Source organism: Salvelinus alpinus, chromosome 4 (genome assembly GCF_045679555.1).
Source record: "Salvelinus alpinus chromosome 4, SLU_Salpinus.1, whole genome shotgun sequence".
In the NCBI taxonomy this organism is placed as follows: domain Eukaryota; kingdom Metazoa; phylum Chordata; class Actinopteri; order Salmoniformes; family Salmonidae; genus Salvelinus; species Salvelinus alpinus.
In genome coordinates, this window is record NC_092089.1 from 83,003,833 (window position 1) to 83,026,964 (window position 23,132).

At 44.1% G+C, this 23,132-nt stretch overlaps 1 protein-coding gene across 7 annotated transcripts; it reads right to left on the reverse strand.

The window, feature by feature from the left end:
• Positions 1–2,441: 2,441 nt before the first annotated feature.
• Positions 2,442–22,749, reverse strand: bod1l1 (biorientation of chromosomes in cell division 1-like 1). 7 transcript variants are annotated; one of them, XM_071399220.1, is made up of 29 exons: positions 22,486–22,749; positions 22,064–22,188; positions 21,016–21,206; positions 20,293–20,796; positions 19,994–20,143; positions 19,668–19,828; positions 19,433–19,529; positions 19,151–19,277; positions 18,997–19,060; positions 17,009–18,830; positions 16,819–16,886; positions 16,613–16,712; positions 16,334–16,411; positions 14,703–14,749; positions 14,498–14,570; positions 14,301–14,359; positions 14,111–14,186; positions 13,890–13,954; positions 10,148–10,237; positions 9,966–10,038; positions 9,665–9,732; positions 8,913–9,054; positions 8,651–8,694; positions 8,049–8,547; positions 7,869–7,933; positions 7,639–7,726; positions 7,252–7,384; positions 3,752–3,814; positions 2,442–3,501 (listed from the first exon to the last, which is right to left on the reverse strand). In XM_071399220.1, exons 1-29 carry the CDS (start codon positions 22,600–22,602, stop codon positions 3,372–3,374), a joined length of 5,319 nt encoding a protein of 1,772 aa, XP_071255321.1. In that variant the 5' UTR covers positions 22,603–22,749; the 3' UTR covers positions 2,442–3,371. The 7 variants fall into 7 exon arrangements, with proteins under 7 accessions (XP_071255321.1, XP_071255322.1, XP_071255320.1 ...); XM_071399221.1 differs by having other exon boundaries at positions 8,049–8,526; positions 16,819–16,904; XM_071399219.1 differs by having other exon boundaries at positions 16,819–16,904.
• Positions 22,750–23,132: the final 383 nt, after the last annotated feature.

Consider the following 23,132-nt stretch of genomic DNA (forward strand, 5'->3'; position numbering starts at 1 on the left):
GACTTGAAACCCTGATCGAACATCTCAGGAGAGACCGAAAAATAGCTGTGCAACAATGCTGCCCATCCAACCTGACAGACCTTGATAGGATCTGCAGAGAAGAATGGGAGAAACTCCCCAAATACAGGAGTGCCAAGCTTTTAGCATCATACCCAAGAAGACTCCAAGCTGTAATCACTGCCAAAGGTGCTTCAACAAAGTACTGATTAAAGGGTCTGAATACTTATGTAAATGTAATATTCCTGAAAATGTTTTTTTTAATAACTTTTCAAACATTTCTAAAAACCTGTTTGTGGTTTGGCATTATGGGGTATTGTGTGATGAGGATTTTATTTTTTATTTTTTTACATCCATTTTTAGAAAAGGCTATAACTTATCAAAATGTAGAAAAAGTAAAGTGGTCTGAATACTTTGCCGAATGCACTGTAAATCATTTTATGGTTTTCTAGTCTTTGGAAGCTTCTAGAGGTCCCAGATTGTCCATGCCCCTATGCCACCATGTCTTTGCAGCTCCTATGTTGGTCAGTTCTTATGACATTTTTTAAATGACTGAATCTTGTATCCTCTCGCACTCCCTGGGTTTGGTCAGTAGTGACCAGCAGCATATTATTATGGTTACCACAAACCTAATCTTTGATCTGTTTCTTCTGTGTTGTGTTTCCTATGACATTTTATTTTGCCATTGTCTCTCTAAAAAGCTGCCAGCGATGGAGTGCTGTGTTGACATGGCTCAAAAACCCAGTCAAGTTAGAGTCAGGGGCTTAACCTCCATCTCTGCCTTAACCATGGCATTTTTTAAATAATGCGTATAGAGATTTTTTTTTTAAGCCTCTACCCTTCTTGGCTGCCTGTCTCTATTTCTGTGACTCTCATATGAAACACTTCTGACATTAAACACCTGTTAACTTTTATGTCTTGTGAGCGGAGAGGCTGAATGGGAGGCCATTATATTCAGTGCCAGTCGCCTTGGCAAAATCCCAGTAGAGGAAAGACCACTCCCAATATTGAGGGGCTATGAGAGTGAGCCCCCTTATCCCAAATAGCCGAGCTAGGCAGTCTGGGAGGATCTCTCCTCTGTTCAAATCTAATATGCCTTCTATTTCACTTGACAGCTAAGATGAAACCACATGCTTTCCATAGTGCTCTCCAGGATAAACCACATGGCTAACGAAGAGACTAGCCTAACCTTGATGACACTCATATCAAGTCACAACAGGAGAAGCAAAGCTCTCCCATCTGGAGGATGCGATAAGGATAAGTGATATGGAGTGCGTGGACACATCCCTTAGTCGTGGTATATTGACCATATACCACAAACCAACAAAGTGCCTTACTGCTATTATAAACGGGTTACCAACGTAATTAGAACAGTAAAAAAGTCATTTTTGGTCATTTCCTATGTATACGGTCTGATATACCAGAGCTTTCAACCAATCAGCATTCAGGGCTCAAACCACCCGGTTTATAATGTCTGTTAGATCATGACTGTACTGTACCAACCTAGCTGTCTCTCCACAATTAGGTACAATAGTACCTAACACATAGAATTACATATAGAACATAAGTTAATATGATCTATAACCTTACATTATAGTCCCCATTGTCAGTCCTTTCAGACAGCCAGTCATTAGAAAACAAAAAAGGTACCTGGTTACTCCAATGGTATCAATCATTGCCAGGACCAGTGACTAAATGAAAATAGATCTAAAACGTTAAAAAGAGGTGTTAAGATAATATTTAGGGACTGGATTCCGGTACCAGGAAATACCTGAGCAGAACTCCTTAATGAATCGGATTAAGCATTCCGCAGGAACGGTAGGAAAACTCCATCCAGCGTCTTTAAAAACCTCCAGCATTTCACGGCCCTTTTCGATGCCTTTGGATTTCATGGGCTCAGGTGTAGTCATTATTTAAATCCTTGTAATGTGTTAACGATTGTGGCATATTTCATTCTTAGTGTGTTAGTTTATTCCCCATTTGTAACCAGGAATGTCCTCTCCCCTCAGCTGATTGGTTGACTTCAGATATGTACACGTTACAGATAGCACATCCATTCACACAACACCTCCACTGAAAAATAACAGTTGAGACTTAACTGCACAGCAGTGAAAACATCGGTGATACACAGTAGCACTACCTCGCCTTAAAGTGGCAATCCGCAGTTGAAACAATAACAAAGCTTAACTTAGTTGTTCAACATGCAAAATGGATTAGACGGCACTTCATGAGTGTTACCAGATGTGGAAGATTTTACAATGGAGTTTAAATGTGTGAAACTATGATGAGTACTATAATTATGCACACGCAGAGTGTGAAGTGTAACACGCGTCATGTGTTTTGAATTAATTTCACATGTAATAATGTCCTGAAACATACCTTCCAGTATAATCAAAAACAAAATGTTCAGTCAATAAGTGAGGAAAGAGTCCCACACACGCCAATTGTTCACCATTTGAAAGGAATTTAATCTCTTCCAATACTGACAACAGGGCATAAGCTCTGTGAGCACACGTTACAAAAATAACCAAAAATAGAAATCACTTAATGGGGAAAGTAGTTAGGAGCACAGACAAATCTGTGTAGTAAAAAACAAAATAACATAGAAGAAAAAAAAAAACACAGGGAGAAGACAAACACCTCCTTTACATTCATAGAATGGATACTTCCATGTTCAAGTCCAGTAACAGGAAGAGGCTTCTGGGTACGGAAACAATGAGAAAAAACATAACACAAATTGTAAAAGTACTTGTGAGACTATACCCAGGTTAATAGCTTCTATACAACTCTATATGAATGATATCTAAATGGATCTATAGGTCGACAAAATATAAAACTCTTGCACGTGATGCAGGAACCAAAGGACATATGCCTGCACGACGGCAAATCCTTGGAGTGACCAACACAGACAGAAGTCGATTTGTCAGTGACAAAGAATTTCCAGTCTTTTGTCCTAGGATTAAAGTCAATGAGGCTCTCCACATAAGACTTTTGATTGGTCTCTCATGCTCTGTTTCATGAGATATTGTTAGCTAACATCTTTAAATGACCAGTGCAATCTAAAACATATGGGCCTATGGTGAAGGGTCTATAATACTGTATAGAAATGGAAAGCACCATGAGCTAAATCCAGGTCAGGTGACTGTTTGGAGAACCACCACTGCTAGACCATACTGTCATGCCATCCCCAAATGTTCCTATCCAACATATCCACAGGCTTGAATAGAGGGGAGGGGTTCAGATCTGTTAAAATTAATACCGGTATGTATTATGTGAAGTGTTGCTAAAAATAAAGAAGCATTTAAAACTCAAATAATATGTCAACAGCGCCGTGAATATTCTAATACCTAGGCTTGGGGAAAGCAGGTATTTGTTCATCGCTTGGTCCTTTTGGAAGGGGGCTCCTCAGATTTTTGTCCACCTCTAGTGCGCACTGCTGGGGGGCTGGCTTCACGTTTACGCCCCCCTGCCTTAGCTGACGCCGAGGCCTGTCCTCTCGTCCCACTGAAGTGTAATAACAGGTAAGCAAGAGTATGCAGTAACACATATATAACGCCATATTGACAGTATATTAGAGGGTCATGTCAAGACAATTGTAAAGAGGTCCCTTATAAAACGAGTTTGCTAGATACTATATAGCATTTCAGCAAATAATCATAATGTTTATACAAATTAAGAAGGATACACACAGCACCAAGAGATGAGCACATCCTGTCACACACACGGTCGCAAGCATACACACACATAAACCTACCGTGTGTTTGTTGTGTTCTCCTCTTCACCTCGAGCTCGGGTGGAAGGTTTCCTTGGTTTGTTCCTGGAGAAAATACAAATGGAAAGCAACTTGAGAGAACTGCCTTCTTGCAACCTCAGTGCCAGAAACCCCAACAAGATATTGTTGGACAGACTTTGATCCATTCTCCCTTATATTTAATTATGAATGTTTCAGAATTATCTGAAGATGGTTAAGGGCAATGTTACACTAGGTGCCTTTTTCTGTGTGGTGGTTAGATGAAAATGATACACTCCCACTGTTGTCAATACTGCAACATATCATGTATGAAAGGCATTATGTACAGTTGAAGTCGGAAGTTTACATACACTTAGGTTGGAGTCATTAAAACTCGTTTTTCAACCACTCCACAAATTTCTTGTTAACAAACTATAGTTTAGGCAAGTCTGATAGGACATCTACATTGTTCATGACACAAGGAACTTTTCCAACAATTGTTTACAGACAGATTATTTCACGGTATCACAATTCCAGTGGGTCAGAAGTTTACATACACTAAGTTGACTGTGCCTTTAAACAGCTTGTAAAAATCCAGAAAATTATGTCATGGCTTTAGAAGCTTCTAATAGGCTAGTTGACCTAATTTGAGTCAATTGGAGGTGTACCTGTGGATGTATTTCAAGGCCTACCTTCAAACTCAGTGCCTCTTTTCTTGACATCATGGGAAAAATCAAAAGAAATCAGCCAGCTATTTTTTTTAGGCTGCCACAAGTCTGGTTCATCCTTGGGAGCAATTTCCAAATGCCTGAAGTTACCACGTTCATCTATACAAACAATAGTACACAAGTATAAACACCATGGGACCATGCAGCCGGCATACCGCTCAGGAAGGAGACGCGTTCTGTGCTAATCAATCCCAGAACAACAGCAAAGGACCTTGTGAAGATGCTGGAGGAAACAGGTACAAAACTATCAATATCCACAGTAAAACGAGTCCTATATCGACATAATCTGAAAGGTCGCTCAGCAAGGAAAAAGCCACTGCTCCAAAATCACCATAAAAAAGACAGACTACGGTTTGCAACTGCACATGGGGACAAAGATCATACTTTTTGGAGAAATGTCCTCTGGTCTGATGAAACAAAAATAGAACTGTTTGGCCATAATGACCCTCGTTATGTTTGGAGGAAAAAGGGGGAGGCTTGCAAGCCGAAGGCTTGCAAGCCGAAGAACACCATCCCAACTGTGAAGCACGGGGGTGGCAGCATCATGTTGTGGGGGTTCTTTGCTGCAGGAGAAACTGGTGCCCTTCACAAAATAGATGGCATCATTCGGAAAGAAAATTATGTGGATATATTGAAGCAACATCTCAAGACATCAGTCAGGAAGTTAAAGCTTGGTCGCAAATGGGTGTCCAAATGGACAATGACCCCAAGCATACTTCCAAAGTTGTGGCAAAATGGCTTAATGACAACAAAGTCAAGGTATTGGAGTGGCCATCACAAAGCCCTGATCTCAATCCTATAGAAAATGTGAAGAACTGAAAAAACGTGTGCGAGTAAGGAGGCCTACAAACCTGACTCAGTTACACCAGCTCTGTCAGGAGGAATGGGCCAATATTCACCCAACTTATTATGGGAAGCTTGCGGAAGGCTACCCGAAACGTTTGACCCAAGTTAAACCATTTAAAGGCAACGCTACCAAATACTAATTGAGTGTATGTAAACTTCTGACCCACTGGGAATGTGTTGAAAGAAATAAAAGCTGAAATAAATCACTCTCTCTACTATTATTCTGACATATCACATTCTTGAAATAAAAGTGGTGATCCTAACTGACCTAAGACAGGGAATTCTTACTAGGATTAAACGTCAGGAATTGTGAAAAACTGAGTTTAAATGTATTTGATTAAGGTGTATGCAAACTTCCGACTTCAACAGTAGCTCAATGACTATTTACTTTGAGATTATTATTTTTTTAAATCAGAAAAAAATCTGTGCTTCTACACCTGCATTGCTTGCTGTTTGGGGTTTTAGGCTGGGTTTCTGTACAGCACTTTGTGACATCGGCTGATGTAAAAAGGGCTTTATAAATAAATGTGATTGAAATTTGATTGATTTAGACATGACATTTAAAACATGCTAACTGGGGGACATTGACTTCCTTGTTGTGGAAAAATACTAAAATACGCTAATATGAGTGGTTGGTGGCAGTATTTAGTTTAACAAAACCCAAGTGTGGATTGCAGTCTCTCCTTGTCCATAGACCGCTTTCAAGGTAAGGAAACGGATATATACATTTGTAATTTTTCTGAACTATCCCTTTAAGCACTAAGTCAGCCATGTTCTAGAATCTACACAACATGGACAAAACTGCTCGTAGATCATCTAATTCTAAAATCATGGGCTTTAATATGGAATTGCCCCCCCCCCCCCCCCCGTTAGCTGTTATGCTATAACAGCCTCCCTACTAGATGTTGGAACATTGCTGCAGGGACTTGCTTCCATTCAGCCACAAGAGCATTAATGAGGTCGGGCACAGATGTTGGGCGATTAGGTCTGGCTCCCAGTCGACATTCCAATTCATCCCAAAGGTGTTCGATGGGGTTGAGGTCAGGGCTCTGTGTAGGCCAGTCAAGTTCTTCTACACTGATTGACAAACAATTTCTGTATGGACCTCACTTTGTGCACAGGGGCATTGTCATACTGAAACAGGAAAGGGCCTTACCCAAACTGTTGCCACAAAGTTGGAAGCACAGAATCATCTAGAATGTCATTGTATGCTGTAGCGTTTAGATATCCCTTCACTGGAATTAAGTGGCCTAGCCCAAACCATGAAAAACAACCCCAGACCATTATTCCCTCCTCCTCTGCCAAACCCAGATTTGTCCGTAGGACTGCCAGATGGTGAAGTGTAGTTCATCACTCCAGAGAACGTGTTTCCACTGCTCCAGAATCCAATGGCGGCGAGCTTTACACCACTCCAGCCAACGCTTGGCATTGCGCATGGTGATCTTAGGCTTGTGTGCAGCTGCTCAGCCATGGAAACCCATTTCATGAATCTCCAGACTAACAATTCTTGTGCTGATGTTGCTTCCAGAGGCAGTTTGGAACTTGGTAGTGAATGTTGCAACCGAGGACAATCTATTTTAACGAGCTTCAGCACTCAGTGGTCCCGTTCTGTGAGCTTGTGTGGCCTACCACTTCGTGGCTGAGCCGTTGTTGCTCCTAGACGTTTCCATTTCACAATAACAGCACTTAAAGTTGACTGGGGCAGCTCTAGCAGGGCAGAAATTTGACGAACTGACTTGTAGGAAAGGTGGCATCCTATGACGATGCCACGCTGAAAGTCACTGAGCTCTTCAGTAAGGCCATTCTACTGCCAATGTTTGTCTATGGAGATTGCATGGCTGTGTGTTCGATTTTATGCACCTGTCAGCAATGGGTGTGGCTGAAATATCCGAATCCACTAATTTTGGCCATGTAGTGTATATCACACATGTCATGTGACACATCGTTTACCTCTCAGCTTCAAGGCGAACAGCAGCTCGAGTCGCAGTTCTGGATTTGGGCGTCTCTTCCTCCTCTTCATCCTCTTTTTGTTCGCTCTCTTTCTTGTCTGGATTTTTGTCGGTCTTCTCAGATACTGTCTTTTCTGTTTACAATGAAAAAGTGTGCATGGTCACACAGTAGTCAAAAGCATGGTGGTGTTAATAGATGCAACAACGTTTCAACCCCTCTCATTTCTAACCCAGTTTAACCTGCTCCTATGAGAGTAAATTGTAATGAATACATACATGTATGAGATCAGAGTTCTCCAACAGCCATCGATAAATGTTTTGCCAAGTTACAAAATGAATTTCCATGGAAATCATATCCTCCTAACTACCTAGACCCCCTGAGCCATACCTGGTTCCTCTGACGTCAATGTTGCTCCCTTCGAGGGCCTTCCCCTACGAGCAGGTTTCTTCTGAGGCGTGTCTTTGTCCTCCTCACCCTGGTAGAGTCCCATGGGGGAGGGGGGAATCCATTCAAACACCATTTTGGTTGGTTTGAGACTGATCAAAACCATTCAAAGATAATGTATATTATTATTATTCTATCTAAAGTCAGTTTGACTGTGTATGTTCTCTACGTACCTCATCTGTTTTGTTATCACTGGAGCCCTCTTCTGTCCCCTTCTCCGGTTCGTCAGACTGGCTCACTGAAAAAGAAAGGGAGGGACAGAACAAGTTGGGGAAAAAATTACATGGCATGGGTTGATTGAGTGTCATTTGGACCACAGTGTGCGGAAGTAAAAGTATTGCATCTCTTCTCACCACTATCCTCTCCATGTTGTTTCTCCTCTTGTTCCTTCAGGTCACTTTCCTGGGTCTCCTCCACCTCAAGCTGGGTCCCCTCCACCTCAAGCTGGGTCCCCTCCACCTCAAGCTGGGTCCCCTCCACCTCAAGCTGGGTCCCCTCCACCTCAAGCTGGGTCCCCTCCACCTCAAGCTGGGTCCCCTCCACCTCAGGCTGGGTCCCCTCCACCTCAGGCTGGGTCCCCTCCACCTCAGGCTGGGTCCCCTCCACCTCAGGCTGGGTCCCCTCCACCTCAGGCTGGGTCCCCTCCACCTCAGGCTGGGTCCCCTCCTCCTCAGGCTGGGTCCCCTCCTCCTCAGGCTGGGTCCCCTCCTCCTCAGGCTGGGTCCCCTCCTCCTCAGGCTGGGTCCCCTCCTCCTCAGGCTGGGTCCCCTCCTCCTCAGGCTGGGTCCCCTCCTCCTCAGGCTGGGTCCCCTCCTCCTCAGGCTGGGTCCCCTCCTCCTCAGGCTGGGTCCCCTTCAACAGAATCAAAGCTCACTTTAAAACACACACCTCTCTGTCAATGGAAGGACTAATTGCTACGGTAAACCTTGTGGTCAGAGAAGTGAAAAGGACACACCTCCCCAGATTCCTCAGACCTCTTCCTCTTCACTGCAGGTTTGCCTAAGAGAAAGAGACTGTTTCTGTAACAAATGCCAGACCAAGCTTTCCTGAGTTCTGTATTAACTCCCCTACATGCACTTAGAAAGTGCATCGACAATGATAGTTTTCATAGTTGTTAACAATCAATTTTAACACCCAATCATGCATTATGAAAGTATTTGGATCTTGCAGTAAGATTATATTGTGGATTGAAATAAACTTTAAAAAAATAAACTCACGAGTATCAGTGGTCTCCTTGGAATGAGAGCTTTCTGCATCTTCATTTGTCTTTGGCTTGGAGATTGGAGGTTTAGCTGGTCTTCCCCGTCTACTGCCTCTCTTCTGCTCACTCTTCTCCGCCTCCACATCTTTTTGAAGAATCTGATACAACAACAAAACAGAGAGCCCTGATCTGAAATACTGAGTCAATCAGCTGTTAACAAGTGATCTGTGTGGCCATATAAATAGTTGATGTTAGCCTGCTCCCCTCATGTTTTATCACCGCCACCCTGCTGAATGGGACCGCCACCCCCGTGCTGAATGGGACCGCCACTCCCGTGCTGAATGGGACCGCCACTCCCGTGCTGAATGGGACCGCCACTCCCGTGCTGAATGGGACCGCCACTCCCGTGCTGAATGGGACCGCCACTCCCGTGCTGAATGGGACCGCCACTCCCGTGCTGAATGGGACCGCCACTCCCGTGCTGAATGGGACCGCCACCCCCGTGCTGAATGGGACCGCCACCCCCGTGCTGAATGGGACCGCCACTCCCGTGCTGAATGGGACCGCCACCCCCGTGTTGAATGGGACCGCCACCCCCGTGCTGAATGGGACCGCCACCCCCGTGCTGAATGGGACCGCCACCCCCGTGCTGAATGGGACCGCCACCCCCCCCAGCTGAATGAGACCACCGCCCCCCCAGCTGAATGAGACCCCCCCTGCTGAATGAATGAAGGTCTATGCCAAACTAATCATGTCGACTGAACTTACCTCCCGTTTCTCCTTTGGCTTTTCCGATGTCTCTCCTGTTTTCTCTTCCTCCTCTTTCTCATGGTTTCCTGTGTAGGGAAGTAATACGTTTATTTTGTGTGAAATGTGTTGATAATGACTAAAAATTGAATAGTTGAGGGGCACACATGAAATAGACGATGAACTTGGCATGCATCTTAGCTATCACCCATCTCAATATCAGAAACAAGAGATTGAAGGTACTAAATAGGCCTAGCACAGAGTAGAGCTATGGAAGCATATAGCTCTTGAATTTCCAAATGGCTGTGGTGGAACCTCTTACCTGTGGTGGAGTCTTTGGCCTGGGCACCTGACCATCTGCCTCTGCGAGGCGGGGTCTCCTCCACTTTCTCAGGCTGTATAGAGAACATCTAACATGGTTACCTCACAGACTCAACTCACATACCTCATCAACATACAATCCACACAGGCAGAAGGGGAGTGAGCAGTGAAGGATGATATAACCTCTTTAAGTTCCTCCTCATCCGCAAAAGTTTTAGACGAGCGTCCTCTGCGTGGCGTTCTGGATTCTGTGGCCTTTTCACCCGCATTGTCCTACAATAGCAAACCATGTGAGCAAGGGTATAAGGGCAATATAACATTACATAATGCATGTACTTATACAGATAACTGCCAAAATAAAACAATCCCAAATCAAATTATATTTGTCACATGTGCCAAATACAACCTTACAGTGAAATGCTTACTTATAAGCCCTTAACCAACAATGCAGTTTTAAGAAAAATAAGTGTTAAGTATAAAATAGATCACAAAAAAATATGCAAGGGCACAGGTTAGTCGAGGTAATATGTACATGTAGGTAGAGTTAAAGTGGCTATGCATAGATAATAAACAGTTGCAGCAGCGTAAAAGGGGGGGGGGGGGGGGGCAATGCAAATAGTCTGGGTAGCCATTTGATTAGCTGTTCAGGAGTCTTATGGCTTGGGGGTATAAGCTGTCAAGAAGGCTTTTGGACCTAGACTTGCCATGCGGTAGCAGAGAGAACAGTCTATGACTAGGGTGGCTGGAGTCTTCGACAATTTTTAGGGCCTTCCTCTGACACAGCCTGGTATAGAGGTCCTGGATGGCAGGAAGCTTGGCCCATGTGATGTACCCTCTGTAGTGCGGTCGGAGGCCGAGCAGTTGCCATACCAGGCAGTGATGCAACCAGTCAAGATGCTCTCGATGGGGCAGCTGTATACCTTTTTGAGGATCTGAGGACCAAATAATTTCAGTTTCCTGCAGGCGAGTAGGCTTTGTCGTGCCCTCTTCATGACTGTCTTGGTGTGTTTGGACCATGAAAGTTTGTTGTTGGTGATGTGGCTCTCAACCTGCTCCACTGCAGCCCCGTCGATGAGAATGGGGGCGTGCTCGGTCCTCCTTTTCCTGTAGTCCACAATTATCTCCTTTGTCTTGATTACGTTGAGGGAGAGGTTGTTATCCTGGCACCACACGGCCAGGTCTCTGACCTCCTCCCTATAGACTGTCTCGTCATTGTTGGTGATCAGGCCTACCACTGTTGTGTCGTCGGCAAACTTAATGGTGTTGAAGTTGTACCTGGCCATGCAATCATGGGTAATACTGGAGGGGACTGAGCACGCACCCCTGAGGGGCCCCTGTGTTTAGGATGAGCGTGGCAGATGTGTTGTTACCTACCCTTACCACCTGGGGGCGGCCCATCAGGAAGTCCAGGATCCAGTTGCAGAGGGAGGTGTTTAGTCCCAGGGTCCTTAGCTTAGTGTTGAACGCTGAGCTGTAGTCAGTGAATAGCATTCTCACGTAGATGTTCCTTCTGTCCAGGTGGGAAAGGGCAGTGTGGAGTGCAATAGAGACTGCATCATCTGTGGATCTGTTGGGGCGGTATGCAAATTGGAGTGGGTCTAGGGTTTCTGGGATGATGGTGTTGATGTGAGCCATGACCAGCCTTTCAAAGAACTTCATGGCCACAGACATGAGTGCTATGGGTCAGTAGTCATTTAAGCAGGTTACCTTAGTGTTCTTGGGCACAGGAACTATGGTGTTCTGCTAAAAAACATGTTGATATTACAGACTCAGTCAGGGACTGGTTGAAAACGTCAGTGAAGACACTTGCCAGTTGGTCAACACATGCCCGGAGTACTTGTCCTGGTAATCCGTCTGGCCCTGTGGCCTTGTGAATGTTGACCTGTTTAAAGGTCTTACTCACATCGGCTACGGAGAGCGTGATCACACAGTCTTCCGGAACAGCTGATGCTCTCATGCATGCATCAGTGTTGCTTGCCTCGAAGCAAGTATAGGAGTAATTTGCTTGTCTGGTAGACTTGTATCACTGGGCAGCTCGCGGCTGTTCATCCCTTTGTAGTCTGTAATGGTTTGCAAGCCCTGCCACATCCGACGAGCGTCGGAGCCGGTGTAGTACAATTCAATCTTAGTCCTGTATTGACGCTTTTCCTGTTTGATGGTTTGTCGGAGGGCATAGCTGGATTATTTATTAGTGTCCGGGTTAGAGTCCCGCCCCTTGAAAGAGGCAGGTCTAGCCTTTAGCTCAGTGCCGATGTTGCCTGTATTCCATGGCTTCTGGTTGGGGTATGTACGTACGGTCACTGTGGGGACGACATCGTCGATGCACTTATTGATGAAGCCAGTGACCGATGTGGTGTACTCCTCAATGCCATCGGAAGAATCCCAGAACATATTCCAGTCTGTGCTAGCAAAACAGTCCTGTAGCTTAGCTTCTGCATCATCTGACCACTTCTTTATTGACTGAGTCACTGGTGCTTCCTGCTTTAGTTTTAACTTGTAAGCAGGAATCAGGAGGATAGAATAATGGTCAGATTTTTTCTCTGTTTGCACATTTAATATGCTGGTAGATATTAGGTAAAATGGATTCAAGTTTCCCTGCATTAAAGTCCCAGGCCACTTGGAGCGCTGCCTCTGGATGAGCATTTTCCTGTTTGCTTATGGCCTTATACAGTTCATTGAGTGCGGTCTTAGTGTCAGCATCAGTTTGCGGTGGTAAATAGACAGCTCCGAAAAATATAGATAAACTCTCTTGGTAGATAGAGTATCTCATGATAAGCTGCAGACCACACTATCTCAGGCGAGCAATACCTTGAGACTTCCTTAATATTAGATTTTGTGCACCAGCTGTTCACAAATATACACAGACCGCCACCCCTTGTCTTGCCGATGCAGCATAATCCCCTCCAGTTGTATGTTATCCATGTCGTCATTCAGCCACGACTTGGTGAAACATAAGATATTACAGATTTTAATGTGATTGAGGCTCGTCTATTTTGTTATCCAATGATTGTACGTTGGCTAATAGGACTGATGGTATAGGCAGATTACCCACTCGCCGTCGGATCCTTATAAGGCACCCCGACATCTCTTTCTCATGCGAATGATGGGGATTTGGGACTTGTCGGGTGTCTGAAGTAAATCCTTTGCGTCCGACTTGTTAAAGAAAAAAATCTTTGTCCAGTACGAGGCGAGTAATCGTTGTCCTGATATCCAGCAGCTCTTTTCAGTCATAAGAGACGGTGGCAGAAACATTACGTACAAAAAAAGTTACAAATAACGCAAAAAAACACACACAATAGCACAATTGGTTAGGAGCCCATAAAACGGCAGCCATCGTCTACGGCGCCATTCTTCAATAAACACCTACATAAAGGGTCTTAATAGGGCGTTGGGCCACCATGAGCCAGAACAGCATCAATGCACCATGGCATAGATTCAACAAGTGTCTGGAACTCTATTGGAGGGATGCAACACCATTCTTCCACGATAAATTCCATCATTTGGTGTTTTGTTAATGGCGAGGGAAAACGCCGTCTCAGGCTCCGCTCCAGGATCTCCCATAAGTGTTCAATTGGGTTGAGATCTGGTGACTGAGACAGCCATGGCATATGGTTTACATTGTTTTCATGCTCATCAAACCATTCAGTGACCACTAGTGCCCTGTGGATGGGGACATTGTCATCCTATGGTGGCATAGCCATGGTAGTCAAAATAATGGCCTGCCCAGCATTTTTATACATGACCCTAAGCATGATGCAGTGTTAATTGCTTAATTAACTCAGGAACCACACCTGTGGAAGCACCAGCTTCAATACACTTTATATCCCTAATTTACTCAAGTGTTTCCATTGTTTTGGCAGTTACCCATAGGTAGTGACATTTTTACTACCTAATGCCAGTACTGATAGGTAGGGACTATACTTACTTTACTCACTTCCACAGACAGCTTGGACTGCTGCTCTCGACTGTCCTTCTCATTTTTCTCCATACCTGATAAATTGCAGAAAGGGCACAAGATTTACAAACTCAGATGGTCTTCCCAATTTGAGATGTGAAGCTGGCCAAATGTCACGTGAACGAGTAATAAAAGAATACCAAAACATTCAGTTTTTACTCATTAACACCGATTTGTCTAAATGAATGTACCAGAGTCTTTGGCCGTGGTAGCTTTCTGACCGGATAGCCTTCCTTTGCGGGTTACTCTTCCCTCCATTTTGTCCTCCTGAACAAGGAACAAGGTTCCAAACAAATTTAGTGCATGTACTTTTCCGAAATAAAGATTACGTGCTTCCATAAGATAAAATGTTAAACTCAGTCATAGAGGGCAGATAACTACCATTTCAGACAGGTCGGATTCTTTCTCGTCCTCTTGTCCGTCTGACTTGGATGCATTGCCTGCAACAAAACAATCAAAATCAAAACCATTCCTCAGACACATAACAGAAAGAGAGACAACACAACAAGTAAAGATCAAAGAAGAACAGCGTGACACATAAACACCTGTGGATTGCATAAAGCTCATCAGAGACTCACTGGCTTGTTTGACCAGCTTTGATGGCCGACCACGTCGAGTCTCCCTTGGTTTTTCAGGTGTGTCACACTTCCCCTGAAATACACATATAAAGGTTAACAGAGGAAAGCAGTAACAGTCACTTTAGCCTTCACAAAAATGTAACCAGAAAAGACTGTGGTGCTCTTGCAAAACATGAATGCTAAACTGCCAAAAGTGAGTACTTACAGACTCAGGGACTCCATTTTCCTCTTGTGCTTCAGTCTGGTCTTTATCTGAGATGGTGGAAGGAGGAGATCACCTTTTAAAACAGTCTTTTCAGGACTGGAGTTACACAAAGTCAAAACTACATGCAACAGGGTTATGAAAGTGCATTGGCATTCAGGTCTAAAGTCAATACATAAGCTTGGATATTAACAGCATTTCAAAACGCTTTTTTTTTTTACGGTTGGTTTGGTTGTGGGGGCTGGAACTTTTCGCAAAATACAGTCAGTCCCCCTTCTATTCTTGGGGTGGCAGGTAGCCTAGTGGTTGGGCCAGTAACTGAAAGGTTGCTAGATCGAATCCCCGAGCTGACATGGTAAAAAAAGAACTAATTCTGCCCCTGAACAAGGCAGTTAACCAACTGTTCCCCGGTAGGCCGTCATTGTAAATAAGCATTTGTTCTTAACTGACTTGCCTGGTTAAATAAAACGTTTTTAAAAAAATATATATATATATATATATCTTTTTTAAAACTTTTTATGTTTTGCAAATGACGTTAAACCCTGTATCCCACTGCTGGCTTGCTTCTGAAGCTAAGCAGGGTCAGTCCTGGTCGTTCCCTGGAAGGGAGACCAGATGCTGCTGGAAGTAGTGTTGTAGGGCCAGTAGGGGGCACTCTTACCTCTAGTCTAAGGATATCCCATAACCCAAAGCCATTGAATGGGACATTGCCCTGCGTAGGGGGATGTTAAACAGGTGTCCTGACTCTCTGTGGTCATTTAAAATCCCATGGCACTTATTGTAAGACCCCGATGTCAAATTCCCAACCTGGTTCCATTCTATCAGCGCCCTCACGGGCATATATCACTCTCCGCCTGATAGCTGATGTATGTTGAGCGTTCTGGCACAAAAACGGTCACTGTGGGTGCTACACATTGGTGGTGGATGAGGCGAGTTTCCCCCTACTATGTAAAGCGCTTTGAGCATCAGTTGGTAGAAAGGCGCCATATAAATCCAATCAGTTGGGGTTTTTTTTATCGTATTTCTATCAGAAGAACACTGAGCATACAAAACATTATGAACACCTTCCTAATATTGAGTTGCACCCCCTTTTGCCCTCAGAACAGCCTCAATTCGTCAGGGCATGGACTCTTCAAGGTGTTACAAGTGCTCCATCCTGGATGCTGGCCCATGTCGACTCCAATGCTTCCCACAGTTGTGTCAAGTTGACTGGATGTCCTTTGGGTGGTAGACCATTCTTGATATACACAGGAAACTGTTGAGCATGAAAAACCCAGCAGCGTTGCAGTTATTGACGCACTCAAACCGGTGCACCTGGCACCTACTACCATACCCTGTTCAAAGCCACTTCAATATTTTATCTTGCCCATTCACCCTCTGAATGGCACACAATCCATGCCTCAATTGTCTCAAGGCTTAAAAATCATCCTGTAACCGGTCTCCTCCGCTTCATCTACACTGATTAAAGTGGATTTAACAAGTGACATCAATAAGGGATCATAGCTTTCACCTCGATTCACCGAGTCACTCTGTCATGGAAAGCGCAGGTGTTCCTAATGTTTTATACACTCAGTGTATGTCAAAGAATATTAAGGATTGGTATTTAAATATTATTGCAGTTGTGTATGACTTACTAATGTTATCAATGTCCATCTTAACCTGACACTCATGTTCCATGGCCAGCAGTTTTGTCTTCTCAGTCTGAGTCTCATCTAAGCAAAAACAAAGATGAGCAAATTTACCCTAAAAAAAACCTAACAGAGAGCACACAAACTTTATTTGGGGGAGAACTGAAATAAACCCACAAAAGAAAGGAGGAATGCAGGAAAATCTGGAAACTTGGGAGTTTGTTTAAAACCCATTAGTGAGGAGTGTGAATGTACAAGGTTAAGATAAAGGTATGAATCTTATACATTGTTTGTCGACTGATGGTCCCAATACGGGCTCTTGCTCAGGAACAACATCAGCATGGCCTGGTTTTTCCTCATCTCTGTCAGCAGTAGCTTTATTTTCCTTTGAAAGAGTTGGAACAAAGATGCTCTCAAAGTCTGAGTAACATTTAACTGATATTTATATTATAGGACTAGAATGAAATAGAAACACCATAAGCCATTCTCACCTGTGACATCCCTTCAACTAATGTCCATGTTGACACCACCGTATCTTTCACCCCTGTGGCGAGAATATCTGTGGCCAGAACATCGACTGTAATGTAACTAACAATAAGTCATCCAAATACTCTCCATTGCCTTGTGATACTTTAAGAAAAGAAGAACTGACCATATAGCTGTTGTCACAAGACACATTACCTTGGCTCCTTGACTGTTCATCCATTTTCTCTGATGAGGCAGTAGCTGTTAGATCACTTTCGTCCATTTCCAGAACATGCTCAGAATCTTCCTGATCTTTTGCAACAGGTTTAGTAGTTTCCTTCCGCTGCAGAGCAGGTATGGTTGCCTCTGTGACTTCCTGTGTAGCTAAGGTAGGAGTGACTAAGGTAGGAGATAGTATACTCTCAGGGTCCATGGAGAGCAGGGTCAGAGCTGCCTCTTTCATCTTTATGTCTGCTTCTTGGAAGGAGAGCTCTGGGCAGGCCTCTCGCTGCATGGCCCCGGTGATGTCACTTCCTTGGCCTAGTCTTGCATCTGCTGAGGTACAGATGTCCATCAAAGTCAGAAGAGCATCTGCCCCAGTTGTCAAAGGACGTGGTTCCACCTCACCGAGTGGCATTTCACCGTCATCATCCTCCAGTTCAGGGGTGACGTCACTCAAAGCATCATAGGTAACAGAGGCAGAGGTGGTAATGGTGGAATCGGTGGGATCCCAGTCTGTGCTTGCGTCTTTGGATTGAGGGCCTTTCTTCAGAGGAGGTTCCGTAATATCTGGAGCAGGTGAGGAGATTGAAGACTTATCCGACTTTTCATCTGCTTTACGTCCTTTTCTCTCATCCTGGGACTCTTTCTTCTCTGGGTTTTGGGCCTTTTTATCAACCATTTTCTTCCCACTCCTGCCTTCCATTTTCTCTGGTGGGTTTTCCTGAGTGTCCTTCCTTTGCTCCTTCATGCTTCCCTCTCTTTTTCTTTCCTTTGATGCATCAGGTCTACTGCCTGATGTGCTACCTTTGTTTTTGACCTCCAAACCTTGAGCTTTCTTATCCTCCCTTGACTTGGATCTGGACTTTTCCATGACCTTTACCTTCATTCCAGGCTCTGTCTCCCTGGACTTTCTGGAGTCTTTGTCAGTTTCAGAGCTGGACTTACTTGGTTTCTGGTTTTCCTGAGTAACATGTTCGGTTCTGGGTTTCTCCTTCTCAATGTCTGGCTTAGACTTGGGTTTTTCTACATGTTTGTCCTCTGTGTGGCTCTTTGACCTCTTGAGGACTTCCTTGGGGTGTTTATCCTTTTTCTTGATGCTTTCTGATCCAGGCTCCATATCAGACCTTTCCTCAGAAGAGCCGGTGGAATCCGGACGGAGTAACTGCCTAGGGTCAGTTTTTAATGGAATCTTCTCTGCTTTGGTTTTCTCCCTTTCCTTCTCATTTTCCCTGTTCTTTTCCTTCTCTCTGTCCTTCTCAACTTTGGCAGCTTCAACTGATGGAGCCTTCCCCTTCTTGGTTGTGGCTTCCTTGCTAGCCCCCTCGTCAGAGACACCTCCTTCTGACACAGATGCCCTACCTTCCCTGGCATTCACTGACACTTTCCTGTCACCTTTCACCTTGGACTTTCTCTCCCCTTTGTCATCAGAGGATACTTCAATGTGGGCCCCTTCATTCTGCTCAGGTTCATCTGTGTGGGATTCACCTACTACTCTCTTCTCCAACTTTTGCTTAAGCTTGGTGCGCTCGTCCGACAGGCTACACTCTTTCTCTTTGCGCTCTTTAGGGTTTAACTCTTTGCGGGAAAGCCGGTCAAACTTTCCAGCAGGTCGCTGTTTGAGTGGTGACTCAGATCCCTGCTCCAAGTCCAGGATAAAGGAATGTGTCCGGCTTTTGTCTGCCAGCTTTCTAGGTTCTCCAGATTCCTCAGAAGTGCTGACACTCTTCCTCCTGTGCCTCTCTTCTGATGCTGCAGACTCAGAGACTTTTCTGATTGACTTGTGCTGCAAGCTCTTTGAGGAAATACCCTTTGCTTCCTGTTTGTGAGGTAGCAGAGAAATACATCAGCACACAATTCTAAAACAAGTTATCTTTCACCATAATTAAAATATTTATTTAACTCAATAAACAACATTTATTTCATTAAACCAACGGCCAAGGTGAGCATACAGTCACAAGTTAGGATATTCATTCAACACTTACTTCCTTTTTGTTGAACTCTCCTGCTGCATCTCCCTTTCTCTTGCCTGTAACATCTCCCTCTTTCCTGAAAAATGTAAAATGACTTTAGTGACATGGCTATGTATCCAGTAACTCAAACATCCATAGGTCCACACAATTACAAACACACACACACCGTGAGTCCCATTTCCTCTTCCTACTGAGGGCCATCTTCTTCTCAAGAACCTTCTTTTCCTTGAGAGCCTCTTTGGCCCTGGGATCCTGAGCTTCCAGGCTGGGGGAAGAGGTCTGCTGCCTGCTCTCTGTACAGGGAGTTAACATCACAGTGAATGGACAATTTACCACACCCTCAGCTTTTACAAGAACAAAAGTCAAATGACTCAGGTATAAAAGGTTGACACACTAATTAGTCTGCCAGGGAAAAGCACATTGTGGAATATATTGATGTTACAAGTACCCTGGTCTTCTAGTTGAGCTGACTTCTGTCGACGCTTCTCCTCCATGCGTTCCCTGTTCTGCTGTCTCTTGAAAAGCCTCTCTTCCTTGTCCTTGGCCTGAGAGAATAGAGGTAAGGAGATAGATAGAACAAGTTTGATTAAACCCAGCCACAAAAACACTTTGCCCACAACTTTTGTATTTTCAGTTTGCAGGCATGTCTTTACCATAAATATCAGCCTGAGCCTGTCACTTACCGCTGACCGGCGACGCTGCTCCACAGTGACCTCATCGTCAGAGTCGCTATAGTAACGGGAGTAGAGGAATGGCTTGTGGACGTAGGCCTGTCGACGAGGCTTGCGCTCTGGGCTGTCATCGTCTTCCTCTCTATTGGTCTTCTTTTTCTCAGACTTTTCATCTTGAGATCACACAGAATAAAAACCAATTACTTACAAGGAAATATTGGCTTCAATATTGCCCTCTAATAGCTTCTGTTTTCACTTGATATCTGAAACTGTTTCAGTTATTCGTATCTCTAAATAAATGCTTCTTACTGAGAAATAATACATGGACACAAACAGACCTTCAGATGAGACCTCGCCGTCCTCTGTAGAATCTGACGGTGGCTGCTCATCATCGCTGTCCGCCTCAAAGGACGACAGGTCGCTGGTGTGGACAGAGCTCACAGTGATGTCACTGAGGCCATCAAGGTCAGAGTCTTCCAGAGAATATTCTGATGAAGAATTACACACGAAACAAATGGTTAATGGTACCTGAAACCCTGAGGCTTTCAATTCCTACTTAATGATTCGACGATGTCATAGTGTAGTGATAATCTTAATCAAATTCATAAACCTAAACATTCAAGACAAGCCTTCTCACCTTCTTTTAACCTCTCTCTGGCCTTCTGATTGATATGGTGTTTCTCATTGGGGGACTGAAGTGGATCAACATCCTTGTTCAGTACCTCATCTTTGAGCTTTCCTATGGTCTTCCCCTCCTTTCTCTCTTCTGCCTCCTCTTGAGTCCCAACCTCTTCCTCCTCACCCTTCATCCCCTCTCTCTCAGAGTCCATCTGCTCCTGTACGTCCTCTGTTTTGACCTCCATAGCCTGGGCCTCTGACACAAGCTTCGCTTCCTCTTCTTTCTCTGGCGTCTTCCTGTCCTGGTCCTCTTCTCCCTCCTCCACCAGACTCATGTCCTGCTCTCCTCCTTCAGACTCCTGCATCAACTCCTCTGGGTCTTGGTCCCTCTCAGAGCCCCCCTTTAGGCCCTTCTCTCCACTGGAGCTGGCCCGGGAGCTGGCCTCCTGGTTCAGGGTGGTGATGGTATCCAGGATGGACATGGCATCTCTGGCCATTGAAGTAGCAGGGGCAGATGAAGGAGCTGGGAATCCAACATTATCATTGAGTCATACAGACGAATGTTAAGTCAGACAATAATCCAAAAGCACACCATTTTCAGTCACAATCCCATTTACATTTACGAACAATACAGATAAATTGTTGTGCTCTGCAAATATGAAAGATATTCTTCCTGGAATTGGACCAGACAATAATAGACAGATTAAAGACCACCTGCTAGAAGCATTCAACTGTATTTCACCTTGCACTGGCAGGTCAAAGTCTTGTTTCTCCTCTACAGGAGCAGGCGGGACTGGGGGTTCATCCACATAGCTGCCAGGGGACATGAATTCACGGACCACCCTCTCCACCTGGGGCCTGAAGGTGTGATGGATTTTGGGATCCACCACCTGAGCAACTATCCTGTCAACTCCCTGCTCCAGCATCCCAGACCTGCCATGAGATCAGAAGAGAATTCAGTTCATATACACAAACGTGGATGCACTGTCTCTTGATGTTCTACCATGACATATGATTTAAAAAGTTATAGTAAGTGACTGAATAGAGAGAGATACAGGGTTGCACATTCACAGCCCCTGTGGAAATAAGCAACCTGGTCTCAGACCGTTTCGTACTATTCTGTATGTAAATCTGAGACACTACATTTAGTATGGTATGTATTAATTTGTGGATGACCATCGCCCATTTCGTATGAAATGTTACGAAATGTTACGTAACGTACACTGTTACGTATTTGCAAAACATACAATATGTTAAGAATTTGCTAAATGTATGATATGTTACAAATTCTAACTAGGTGCCTAACGTTAACTAGGTGCCTAACGTTAGCTAGCTCGCTAACGTTAGTTGGGTTAAGGTTAGAGTTAAGTTTAGGAGTTAGCTAAAAGGGTTATTCTGGTAAGGGTTAGGTGAAGGGTTCAGGTTAGGGGAAGTGTTAGCTAACATGCTAAGTAGTTAAAAAAGTAGTTTTAAAGTTTCTAATTAGCTAAAATTCTAAAGTTCGAACTTGCAATGAGATTCGAACTTGCAATCTTTGGGTCGCTAGATGTTATAAGCTCACCAATCCACCCTACTTTCGATTTTGCCTTACTAACCATATGCCTTATGTAACCATACCAAAAGTAACATATCATACTAAATTGGATTTCGTGGATTTCGTTCAGAATAATACGAAATGCTCTGAGACCAGATTGAAATATGATGAAAATGTACATTTTTGCTAAGATCCACATGCATTACCAAAACTTGTGCGGAATATGGCCATATGTGAACTCTCACGAATTACTTACTGAAGCACCAACTGTCGGATGTTGTTTCTCAACTGATTCTTGTTCAAGTGAGGACTCCATGTGTGGTTAGAGAGATGATTGGACACAAAGTTGTCCACTCGTTGTCTTAAATTCAGGTATGCAGGCTAAAAATAGTGAATAACGTTAGCTAGTTAACAACATTTTTATCACAGCCATGTTTGCAATTTATTGGTTATGCGTGCATTAAATCCTGTCTGAAAAAACAAATTGTGGTAGGTCTGATCCAGGGCAGCGTCTCGCGACCTGAAACATGGGTACTGTTGTAGCAACTCGCGAAGGCAACAGCTTTTGGACAAGATTATTAATGCTTAGACTCATGCTTAGCTACTGTATAATGGCAAATTGTAGATTACTTGCTGGCTAGCTACTTGTTACTATTCACCATTCATAACGGTCGTTACCTTTGTATCCACGTCTGCCAAGCAGTCCCTTCTAAACTGATCGAAAAGACCTTGCGTTTTCAAATGATTGACGATCATAGAGACCAACTGCGGGTCTCCGGGGGGTAAACCTGCCATCTGTTACTATACGCTTCTGGTTTTAAAATCCAAAATAATAAATTTCATTAAAACACCACACAGTCGCTTGCTAACTCCTTAGATTCTCCGTATTTTGATTTAGAACTAACGCATTTGACTCGGAAGTTGAATGATATGCAACCGGAAGAAAAACAACTAAATTACTGTTGCCACTTATGATTGGCGCTCCCTGTCGGTTGCGGCTAGATATTGGATGTCATCCACCCTCATCGAAGAAGAAGGTTGCGGCTAGATGTAATACCAGAGGAAGAGGCGAAGCGAGATTTAACTCCGCCAAAAATCTGTTCACGAAAATAAAGCACAAAGTGAGGAATTTTTGTATGGAAGTCAACAAAAATGTAATTGCTAATTTGCAACGTGATTCTTATTTGATCAAATTGTTCGGTTTTTGAATGCACTAATGTAAGTGGACGCACGTGGCATTTAGGCAACTTTGAAAAAAAACGACTTTATATCGGAGTTGTGCTTGTTGTTCACCTTATCTGCCCTCTCATTGTCTAGAATAAAAT

What these genes read in the sequence shown, in the direction of transcription:
- bod1l1 (XM_071399219.1), bottom strand. Translation starts at nt 22,602, where the DNA reads ATGGCAGGTTTACCCCCCGGAGACCCGCAGTTGGTCTCTATGATCGTC. An exon ending in GAGAGTTCAACAAAAAGGAA is followed by an intron (nt 18,831 to 18,996) that starts GTAAGTGTTGAA and finishes CCTCACAAACAG; the next exon opens with GAAGCAAAGGGTATTTCCTC. An exon ending in TACCACGGCCAAAGACTCTG is followed by an intron (nt 13,955 to 14,110) that starts GTACATTCATTT and finishes GCAATTTATCAG; the next exon opens with GTATGGAGAAAAATGAGAAG.